This window comes from Ranitomeya variabilis, chromosome 4 (assembly GCF_051348905.1).
Source record: "Ranitomeya variabilis isolate aRanVar5 chromosome 4, aRanVar5.hap1, whole genome shotgun sequence".
In the NCBI taxonomy this organism is placed as follows: Eukaryota; Metazoa; Chordata; class Amphibia; order Anura; family Dendrobatidae; genus Ranitomeya; species Ranitomeya variabilis.
The window spans coordinates 313825728-313838042 of NC_135235.1; the positions used below are offsets into that span (position 1 = coordinate 313825728).

General features: G+C 41.1%; 1 protein-coding gene across 2 annotated transcripts in view; it reads left to right on the forward strand.

Annotated features, from left to right (window-relative positions):
• The window catches only part of TTC34 (tetratricopeptide repeat domain 34), a 210248-nt gene that overhangs the window by 77731 nt on the left and 120202 nt on the right, over positions 1–12315 (forward strand). For both annotated transcript variants that reach the window (XM_077250435.1, XM_077250436.1), the window contains exon 6: positions 9495–9768. In XM_077250435.1, coding sequence (XP_077106550.1) covers positions 9495–9768 — 274 coding nt within the window. The remainder of the gene's footprint in view (positions 1–9494; positions 9769–12315) is intronic.

The window sequence follows — 12315 nt, forward strand, 5'->3', positions numbered from 1 at the left end:
CCCGGAAATATCAGGACGTATGAAACCAGCCTAACCTTGCCCCCACTGATTAGCAGATTTCTGCCTAAAGTGTATATAGAAATCTGCCAATCAGTGATGTGGACGGGGTTACCCAGAGCTCAACATTCAGAGAACTGCTAGATCTGCTGCATGAAAAACTGTGATTTTTTTTCAAAACTGCAGCAAGCAGCCCAGGAAGTGACACATAACTGGATTCAGAATCTCTGACTCTACATCATGTTGCTTTCAGAAGACAAAAAGTGGGAGCAGATTCCCTTTAAGTTACATCTCTGCAGGATTTTAAACTACAGTAAAAACATATGTCCTACAGTAATTCTTCAACTTTAGCAGAAGGCAGTGCTATAAATGCCACATGATTATTGGTGAGCCCCATTACAAGTTTCTCATTTGGATCAGGTTATGAGGATAGTGATAGGCCATGTATGTAGGAGATGTTTTCTAAAGTTTCCTTATTTTTTTATTTTATACACATCTGTTGCAAAAGTGGACATACCCTTTAAAAATCCCTCTAGGCACAAAAATTAGTAAGATTTAACCTTCCCCCAACATTGAGACCACTATTCTCATTATGGTTCTATTTGGAGACACTCTGTGACCTTATGTGACACAAGGATTATATTTTTTATTCTGGTGTTGTTATCGCTGATGTTCCCCCTCGTTGATCTTTGTACTCATGCCTTGAAGTTTTCTTAATGTATCTGTGTACTCGCTGATTATGTAAGTGTTCTGTACGGAGAATTCGTAGGGCAGACAAGTGACTGTTTAGTCTTGGCACCAGAGATGGTATTGAAGATGATGGCAAACAAGCGTCATTGTTCCCACCCTACAAAATATGCCTCGCAGGAATTATAGTATTAATGTTGATAATATTTGCCCATCTTAGAAGGGACCAATAAAATCAGTAAGATTTGGTTCCTCTGTAAAAGGATAGAAAACTTATTCTTGGACTGTGATGCAATTTGGCGAAACTCCAGGGTTAAAACATTTCATAATTTGCTTATGATTTTTTTTTTTTTTAATTTAGAGCAGATCAACTTTCTTTATTCTGTGTCGGAAGGGAAATGACGACATCTCTCGGAGGCATAGATTGAAGCAGATGTCCCAATACTCTATCTGGGGTCAGCATAGGATATAAGGGAAGGGGATGACATACATAACGTTCTCTATGACTTCACTAATATTTTCACATAAAAATTAGTTTTAATGGTGCCAGGACTCATGCAGAAAGCCTAAGAGTTCATGTTATAAGGGGGGCGGGCGGGGAGAAACCACCAGGGATCCGCCTGTCTGACTAGTGACTTTCCTCTAAATGCTGCAGTACTTCAGCATTTTATATAGCAATTGTATCAATTGTTTTTTTTATGGATCAGCAAACTTTTGCTTGGTTTTTTCACTTTTTGGTTTTTGTGTTTTTTTAATTATTTTTAGTGGTATTAGTCTCTTTTTGCTTTGCCCTGTAACAGCCATCCATGCTCTGCTGTTTGGAAGAATCCCTATTAGGGAAAGGAGTTGTCTTTATGAGACATCTTGTTTAAAGGGATTTTTTCTATGAGGTGTGAGAGCAGCATGATGTAGGAGCAGACACCCTGATTCCAGCGATATATCACTTACTGAACTGCTTGGTGCAGTTTTGATAGAATCTCTGTTTTTTTCTGCTGCAGATCTATTAGTTCTCTGAATGCTGAGCTGTGTATAACCCCGCCCACATCACTGATTGGCAGCTTCTTGTGTACACTGTACTTTGCTGCCAATCAGTGGTGGGGGTGAAGCGATGGCCGGGGGACCACCACGGTGCAGGAAGACTACTGTACACAAGATGATGTGCAAACAACAAAGGGTAGATTTATTGGAAGGCAAGGAATGAGGGGAATGAGGAAGATGCCAACAGGGGTATACAATGGCAACAGACAATTTACAAGAGTTATGAACCTTAACTTTTCCGTAAAACAGCAAGGTGCTCCAACTATTGCAGACTCAAAATATGTCTAACAAACAAATGTAAACAATAAACAAGTGATTATGCTACTCTACGTATAACCTCCCTGGCCTTTACTAAGCAGGCCACATGGCTCCCGTGTACTGACTATTGAAGCCTACACTAGGCCCTAACAGGTGCACCAAACAGGAACAAACTCACGGTGATGTTGGGGAATAAGCTCCGGTCCCAGGGGGGCCCCCAGCAGTCTATACAGTGGTGCGCACGGCTTTCTGTCAGCTCTGTGAAACGTGGTCTTCTCCTTGCTTCTGGATCCTAGGGATGCTCCTGGAAACTGCAAATCCCTTTCTCTGTATCTTCGTGGCTCTCTTGCAGCTATATCAGGACACAGTCTTTGTCTCTTTCAGCTATCAGCACAAAAAGTCCTCTCTGCAGCAGCCTCAGCTCACACAGGCTGCTCCAGCTCCACACCTGCACTCTGCACAGACTAGTTCATTCCAACGATTATTGCAGGGGAGAAGCAGAACATTTCATCACGCCAGACAAGGGGGTGCAGCCTCTTAAAGTGACAGCGTGTTCCTTACTGTCCATAACAGCACCACCCTCTTACAGGGGCGGGGTTACACAGGTTAGCTAGACTGTCCTACATGAGACCTAGGCCAGCAGTAAAAATCTTCTGCTGATAAAACACTGATTGTTTTGAAATTACAGCACACAGCTTAATAAGCAACATATCCCTGGAATCAGGATCTTTTATCCTATTTTATGCTGCTCTCAGATTAAATAGCAAAAGTTTGCTGGCAGATACCTTTAAGTCCTTATTTCTCCCTTCAAATTCCCTAATCCTAATTTCTGTTCTAGGCAGGTCTGAAGACCTGAGAGATAAGACACTAATTGTGTTATATTTAATTACAAAAAAATACATAGTCTACAAATGTGTTAGAAATACATGTTAGGAAATTTTGTAAAAAATGACAAAAAGTTTATTTGTATTTCCCCTTCATAATACCAGCGTATGTAACCTGAGAACAGACAATGAAAGATTCAGCCATGTTATTAATAACGGTATTGATATGGAAGATGCAGCGGAAGAGATTCCAGCACAGGTTTAATGGAGTAATGACTGTGCGGTGAGATAGGTGAAGGTAATTCAATAGCTCAGAATAGATTTTATTTTTCCCAGATGCCTCAGAGAACCTTGGCCCAATTAAAAATGCGCCATCTATGTCTTTTATTTTTATCATCTTTCTCTGGAGAAGGCGACGCACTGATTTAGAAGCTTTAATCAAATCACGGCCTCTGCTGCGATAAACCTATTATAGGAGAGTTTAAAAAAAATAATGAAATGCAGATTTGTTTTACTTCCTTTTTTAGTCACCAGAAAGTCTTAAACTTGGATTTATTTAAAGCTCCACACAGAAATAAACTTTAAGATTGTTTAGAAATTGTTTGGCTCAAGTTTTGTATTGCTCCTACTCCTTAAAAGAAGGTCATTTTATAGTTCCGAGTGTTGAAACACTCTGTGCTGCTTTGAACATTTAAAGGTTTCTTATTGTTAGAAAAAAATGTAAATTACAATGTGATGCAGTCAGAAAGTTGTGTGATACCTGACGATTTTCTTTATCCATGCCTGCTGAGTGCATGGGATTTTTGGGGTAAGGTCAGAGCTGCGTTTTCTGCTCTCCCTTTCTATGTTTATTATTAGTGCTATGGTATTACTTATTATAAGTAGTAAAATAATTACAATCGTATTATTAATTATTGCAATATTCTTTGTATTCATTAATTATTGCCTTTTTATTGCTTGTATTCCTGTAGAATTAGTAATAGCAGCAGTAATAGAATATCGCTACAGTATTATGAGCAGTAGTAACATATAGGGTTGATAAATCTCGAGTATCTCGGTGCTTGGATGTACTCGGCACTCAAGGAGCATTGGCTGGTGCTTGGATTTGAAGCTCGCATCACCACCTCACCTGTTTAGCGCCTGATACACAGCCAATAAGCGTGCGGGGATAATGCATGCCCATCAACCATCGTCAAGGTGGCATCATGAGTCTGATGGGTCCCTGACCTGTGTGAACACCTCTCTAAGGCTAATGTCTGAATGCATGGGTGAATGTGGACACCTTTCTCAGTAAAGCCTACATTTATGGGTTTATAAAAATGGGATATGAAGGTAGATTCTTCTCTGTGCCGCTTGAAGAATTAGGCTGGAGTCACACTAGCGAGTTTTACGGACGTAAGAGCGCAGAAAATACGTCCGTAAAACTCGCCAAACAAACGGCACAATTATTCTCAATGGGGCTGCTCCTATCAGCCGTATATTACGGATCCGTATTATACGGCTTTCTACGGCCGTACAAAATCGCAGCATGCTGCGTTTGTCAGCGTATTGCGCAAAAAATACGCCAAGGAAAGTCTATGGGGGCGAGAAAAATACGGATTCCACACGGACCTGCAGTGTGACTTGCGAGAAATACGCAGCGGTGTTAGTGAAAAGCCGGTAATTCAATTGCCGGCTTTTCATTTCTCCTTCCCAAACCCGACATGATATGAGACATGATTTACATACAGTCAGTAAACCATCTCATATCCCCCTTTTTTTTGCATATTCCACACTACTAATGTTAGTAGTGTGTATGTGCAAAATTTCAGCGCTGTAGCTGCTAAAATAAAGGGTTAAATGGTGGAAAAAATTGGCGTGGGCTCCCGCGCAATTTTCTCCGCCAGAATGGTAAAGCCAGTGACTGAGGGCAGATATTGATAGCCTAGAAAGGGTCCATGGTTATTGGCCCCCCCTGGCTACAAACATCTGCCCCCAGCCACCCCAGAAAAGGCACATCTGGAAGATGCGCCTATTCTGGCACTTGGCCACTCTCTTCCCACTCCCGTGAAGCGGTGGGATATGGGGTAATGAAGGGTTAATGCCACCTTGCTATTGTAAGGTGACATTAAGCCAGGTTAATAATGGAGAGGCGTCAATTATGACACCTATCCATTATTAATCTAATTGTCTGAAAGGGTTAAAAAACACACACACACACACATTATTAAAAATTATTTTAATGAAATAAACACACCGGTTGTTTTAATATTTTATTGCTCTCTCAATCCACCTGAAGACCCTCGCTTGGCAAAATAATAAACCCACAATATACATACCATCCGAGGATCTGTCAGGTCCCACGATGTAAATCCTTCTGAAGGGGTTAAATCAATTTACAGGCAGGAGCTGCGCTAAAGCACTCGCTCGTGCCTGTAATCCCCGGGTGCTGAAAGGAAAGCTGGGTGATCTGTACTTACAATGAGTTGCGGTGAGGCGCCCTCTGGTGGATGAACTCATATGAACTCGAGCATGGGAACTTTTCCAAGGCTCCAGTTCATGAGGACATCCAGCAGAGGGCGCCTCACCGCGACTCAATGTAAGTACAGATCACCCAGCTGACAGATCCTCGGATGGTATGTATATTGTGGGTTTATTATTTTGCCAAGCGAGGGTCTTCAGGTGGATTGAGAGAGCAATAAAATACTAAAACAACCTGTGTGTTTATTTCATTAAAATAATTTTTAATAATGTGTGTGTGTGTGTTTTTTAACCCTTTCATACAATTGGATTATTAATGGATAGGTGACATAATTGACGCCTCTCCATTATTAACCTGGCTTAATGTCACCTTACAATAGCAGGGTGGCATTAACCCTTCATTACCCCATATCCCACCGCTACACGGGAGTGGGAAGAGAGTGGCCAAGTGCCAGAATAGGCGCATCTTCCAGATGTGCCTTTTCTGGGGTGGCTGGGGCAGATGTTTGTAGCCACGGGGGGGGGGGGCAATAACCATGGACCCTCTCTAGGCTATTAATATCTGCCCTCAGTCACTGGCTTTACCATTCTGGGGAGAAAATTGCACGGGAGCCCATGCCAATTTTTTCTGCCATTTAACCCTTTATTTTAGCAGCTACAGCAACCAAATTTTGCACATACACACTACTAACATTAGTAGTGTGGAATATGCAAAAAAAAGGGGGATATGAGATGGTTTACTGTATGTAAACCATGTCTCATATCCTGTCGGGTTTGGGAAGGAGAAATGAGAAGCCGGCAATTGAATTACCGGCTTTTCACATATATCGCGCTGAAATAAATATAAATACAGAATATATATATATGTGTCTCAATGACATATATATATATATATATATATATATATATATATATATATATATATATACTGTATATATGTTTTAACGGACATTTGAGCACACAAATCCATTAGATGTCGGTTTTGCAAGTCTGCGAGAAAATATTGCAGTACGGATGCCATACGGATTACATACGGAGGATGCCATGCGCAAAATACGCTGACACACCCTGCCTATGGAGGACATACGGATCACTATTTTGGGAACATTTCTCCATATTACGGCCGTATTACGGCCGTAAAAAACGGACCGTATTGCCTTACGCTGAGTGTGACTCCAGCCTTAGAAGTGCAGATGGGTAATCCAATGAAAAAGTGGCTTTACTCTGTGTGGTATCCTCATGAAGGAGCCCTGGAGCTCTGAAACGCGTTGAATAAAGCCATTTTTTATTGGATTACCCATCTGGACTTCTAATTCTTCAAGCGGCGCAGAGAAGAATCTATCCTTATATCCCTTTTTTTTTTACTTTGGTTGTTCACAAGGAGACCGGTGGATCTGCAGCAGCTTACATTTGTTTGGCCGAATCTGGTGAGTAAATTTGAATAGAATTTATCTCCTTATACCCACATAAGACCCTATTGCGCTTTTATTTTCTTCCAACCGTGTACTGATACATTTATGGGTTGGCAGGAACCCGCTGTAATTAAAATCACATCATGGTGAATGGTGGAGTGCTCAGTCAGAAAGATAGCATACAAATAACAGAAAACGGACTTGCACATCAAGAACTAATCTGAACAGGTGCATACCAAAAAACAGCTACTTACATGTACAATATACAAACATGGTTGCACTCATTCATATTAAAGCAGCTCAGATACAGTTCTGCTGGAGTGAGAGGCCAATTATCCAGGCCTGTGTGTGCACAGTTTAACTAATCAGAGGCCTGTAGTGTTAATACTGGTGCTGATGCTGAACCATCATAAGAACAGTCTTTCTAAGGGCTAATCTTGTGCTTTGCTGATTGTATCAGATACTTTCTGCATTTAGCCTAGGGATAGTTGCAGGAGCAGGGAGAGTGGCAGAATACAGCATCTAGGCAGGGCTTAGGGCTTTGTGGTTTTTCGTTAAATGTATACTGTAGGTGCTGCACCTGACCACATTCTTTTATTTGGGGGTGAAAAAATTGACTATATTGTGATTTATAGAGTATTACATGCTTTGTTTTACATTACCGTGGCATATAACACTCCAAAAAAGTGTTCAAAATTCTTTCTGGATTGAATTTGTCATCCATAGAGTATTAGGTGCTTTGTGTTACATGTCTTTGGTATATAAACCTCCCCAAAAACAATCACATTTTTTTCTGGATTGAATTAGTAATACATACAGTGTAATGTGATTAGTGGGCGACAAAGATGGCAGAATCCCACGAGACAACCGAGCGAGCGAACGGAGGACACTCTAAGGCTGTATGAGCTGACTGCTGGAACCAGGATCCCGTTCCTCAAAATGGAGGAGCAATATCGTTGGTATGCAGTGGGTGTGATCCGAGAAGGAAGAGAGCAGGATGAACACTTCTTGTGAAATTAATTTTGCTTGGAGAGGCTCCTTGAGGTAGTTTGAGATGGAGTTACCACCACTGAGATATCATACTGTCCTTGGGGTTCCCTACCTCCGATGTGGGAGCAGATAATGGTGCAGGTGAAACAGGGGGCTGTTGCCCATTTCTACATGTCGAGGACTCTGGCACTATGTAAAGACTGGTCACTTTCAGCCCAGGCACCTGGGAATCAGGCTCCAGGGAGCAGGTGGAAGCAGTCCCCACAACCTTTTGAGGAAGGAGAAGAAGAAGTTGACATTTGAAGAGGATTACTGTATTTCCCTCCTTTTAATTTTTTTGTGGCTTTGCAGTTTGTGCAAAGCCTTTCTAAGTGTAGGAGTACCAGAAAGCCTTTATGAGTGTAGGTGTACATCAACTACACGTTCAAATATTTGAATGAGGCGCACAAGTTGTTGCCTTCAAGGGTCTATGGATGACTGGATGACCCTCCTTATGATTTTTTCATGGCTTTGCACTTTGTGTTAAACCTTTATGAGTCTAGGAATACATCAACTACACTTTCAAAATATTTGAATGAGGCCCACCAGTTGATGCCTTCAAAGTTTTATGAAAGACCGTATTAACCTCCTTATCATTTTTTCCTAGCTTTGCACTTTGTGCAAAGCCTTTATCAGTGTAGGAGTACATCACTTACGCTTTCAAAATATTTGAATTAGGCATACAGGTTGTTGCCTTCAAGGGTCTATGGATGACTGGATGACCCTCATTATAATTTTTTGTCCTAGCTTTGCAAGTCATAGAAAATCTGATGTAATTGGACGTCTTGCGACTTACTTGTCATGGTCGCAGTACCTTTGGGGTCGCTTTATGACTCTAAATACTTGGATTGCACTGCCATGTATCAACGACACCTAGGAAAGTTTGGCTGCATGGAAAGTGTTATGCCCAAAGTTGCCGTTTAGCATCAGCTTTGCCACCTGATTTAGGACATTTGGCCAACCTATTATATTATATAAAAAAACACCCACTGGCAGATAGTTGTTTGGGTGTCCTTACCTGTTGTCTAGTTGTTTGTAGATGGGTCTGTTCGCACCTCTTCATAATTCAATAGGAGTTTGTAAATAAATGTTGTTCATTGTCTATTGTGTCTAATCTTCTCTAAAGGAATCTACCTATTGTGTTGCACTTCTAAGTCATGACAAAGCTGACAAATATATGGAGTAACTGCACATTTACATGCAGTGTGCAGTCACTGTGTAAATGCCCCAATACCTTAGATTCATTAGATGAAAGCGATCTAAACCCACCATTTCAATGGTAATGACTATCTGATGTGTATGAGCGTTTCACTACTCTACCCCAATGGATATTGTTGGGAAATGAAGTATTGACTGTTGGAATCTCAAGACCACTGATCATTTTGGTTTTATGGGAGCTGAATTTTTCCTCTCTCCCAGTTGAAAATATGTGAATGCTCAGCTGAGCTGATGGCTCATGTGTTTGGGTCAGGAGAGACCGCTGTCTGCTGAATGAATGTTTGGCCAGCTATCTGTTGTGGATGGCCAGCTTGATGGTTTTGGGGATTAAATGCTAAATCCGGCGGGATTCACTTTCACATTCCCTTTTCAGATGATGAAAAAGTTCATTACAGTTATAAAAAGTTGGGCAACTTCCCAACTATTTACCTGTGCTAACAATACATAATTTATTTTGCTCTAAGCTTTCCATGTCCAGAGGTTAATTACTGGTGGATATTAATGACTTGACTGTAATGTCTTTGTTGGACATAAAGTAATTATTTTCTTTTTTCCCCTTTTAATCACAAAGGAAGCGGTGTGTGACACGGTACTGGCCCTCAGAGCAGACGCAAGTTACGTTGTCCAGGAGATCCGGTCTTTGAAGTCAGAGGCTCAGTTACAGGTGGTAGATTGGCTATATGACCACTGCTGTACAAGTCTCGCCCAATTGCTCAATGCCAATAAAAGCCTTCAAAACGACCCCTTATTTAAGGACTTGGAGATCATCACAAAATCACTTTGTGAGATAGAAAAAATGCAAGGAAAAGTTCATATAATGTTCACAGATATCCTCATTGCAAAAGGTAGGATGAAAAATAATGTATATTTTATGGGTGAGTGGAGAGATGGTATAATGTTATGCTGGGGTCTTATATAAGATACAAATATTTCTTTTTATAGAATACAATATTATCTCATCTTCTTAACAATTGAGGTCAATAAAGTGGGGTTAATCCAAAAATCGAAACCTAGGTATAAGTCAGGACTTAAGAAATGTGAAGATTGTTCCAGCTCCTTTCCGATTAAAAATCCTTTATTGATCCATATTCTTAAAAATCATCCCTGTACAGAAGGGAATGTGAACAGCGACAAAAACCTGCAAATAGCGATGCGTTTCGATCTAAAAGCTCTTCATCATGGATTTTTAATCGGAAAGGAGCTGGAACAATCTTCACATTTCTTACGTCTTCAGCTGTTGCTACGTCTGGGTCAGGATGGGTTCACGTGCTCCTGTGGTCCGTTGGTGAGCTGACTGGGCCTTTGGCCCCCGCATTTTTCTATTGATATTTTGTATAAGTCAGCTCAGGACTTATTTGGCTTGGACGCCTCATATCAAGGGAAGGGACCTCCTGTGACTTCCAGGGATCCATATACATGAGCCAACCTTTGTAAAAACTATAAGCAACTTAGTTACCCTAGATGACACTGGTGGTAACTAGTCAGTGGTGGTTTATATTAGAAAATATCTTTTCTAGATTCATGAGTGTGGTCTTTCAATAGAGCCCATGACCTTAAAGGGGTTGTCTGTAACTATTATATTGACGGCCTAGCCTTAGGATAAGCCATCAATATCTGATCAGTGGGGGTGCAACATCTGACATTACCACCAATCAGCTACTCTTGGTGACCGCATTTGCTGAGATGTGAAGCTGCATACCATGGCTCTGTCAGCTGCACAGTGGCTGGAGCCAGGTGCTGCACATTTGCCCCCTATTGATTTGCATAGGGTGTGTATATGCAGTACCAAGCCACAGCCAATATTCATTTGATGGAACTATGCTGTCCAGCTCAGTTCCTCAACTCAGCACAGCCAACCACTGCTGCCATCAGAAACAGGTGATCAATGGGAGGGCGGATGTCGCACACCCACAGATCAGATGTTGATGACCTACCCTAAGGAGAGGCCATCAATATAAAGTTTAGAACAAAACTTTGTGTGTTTCTTCAAACTGAAGTGTTTAAAATGTACTAAGTCTGTTGTGAGCAAATTTACCCTAGCTGACATATACTGACGCAAGGCCTATCAGCCTGCCATATAGTATAGATTTTGCTCCTTGATGGAGCAAGAAAAGAGAAACAAAGTGTATGAATAAGATAGAAACTTGAGAATTTTACTCAAATTCATGAGTCACTCACCACAACATCAGATGACTACAATTTAATAGCCGGTCTTAGCCACAAGACACTGTGATTAAGCACACCATGTTATAGCCCACAGGTAACATGTCCTTAAATGAATTTCACAGTTATTATTATTATTTATTTATATAGCACCATTAATTCCATGGTGCTGTACATGAGAAAGGGGTTACATACAGAGTTATAGATATTGTTTACAGTAAGCAAATATACAATGACAGACTGGTACAGAGGGGAGTCCTTGCAGACTTACAGTCTATGGGATAATAGGGATTATCCCCAGTTATTAATAACATATATTTAAAGATTAATGTTTAGCGTGTCTAATCTATGTAATCATAAAAATAGATTAAGACAGCTGTAAAGTTTCAAGAGGGACCATCTTGTGCATGCATTACTTACAGGAGATGACCTATGACTTCAGTGGACACACCACTATAGCCTCCCAGACAATAAGATAATTAGGGGACCGTTCATGAAAATAGGGACTGCCCAAACGGAAGACATTTAATACACCGTATTTTTCGGACTATAAGACACTCTGGACCATTAGACACACCTAGGTTTTAGAGGAGGAAATTAAAAAAAATTGAAGCAAAAATGTGATCAATTCGCCACTAATATCACCCAATATCCTGGTATATACTGTATATGTTCCCAATTCAGGTATACATGGCCCCCTCATCCCCATTCTGGTATGCATGGTCTCCTCACCCATATTCTGGTATGTATGGTCCCCTCATCACCATACTGGTATGCACAGCCCCCATATATCTATCCTGGTATGCATGACCCCATCCCCATCCTGGTATGCATGGTCCATATGAGAAAAACATAAAAAAACATAAACCATTCTACTTACTTTCCTGTGCTCCCTCGTAGTGCCCTGTTCTGATGGAAGCACCTGATTTCAGCTTGTAAGCAGCGCATTGCACTGAGGTCAGGCACTTGTTACAAGCTGAGAATACTCACTTCTCACTACACTCTGGACTGTGGTCATGTGGAGCAGTGAATATTCATTTCACTTTAATAGCGGGCACAGTAGCCTGCAGCTGCCAGGCAGTCACATGTGCCCGCTACTAAAGAGAATGAATATTCACTGCTTTCTACTCCCAGGGACATTGAGAGCAGTGAATATTCATTCTCAATAATAGTGGTCATACATGATCGTCCGGCCGCTTTGCCTACTGTGCCAACTATTAAAGATCAAT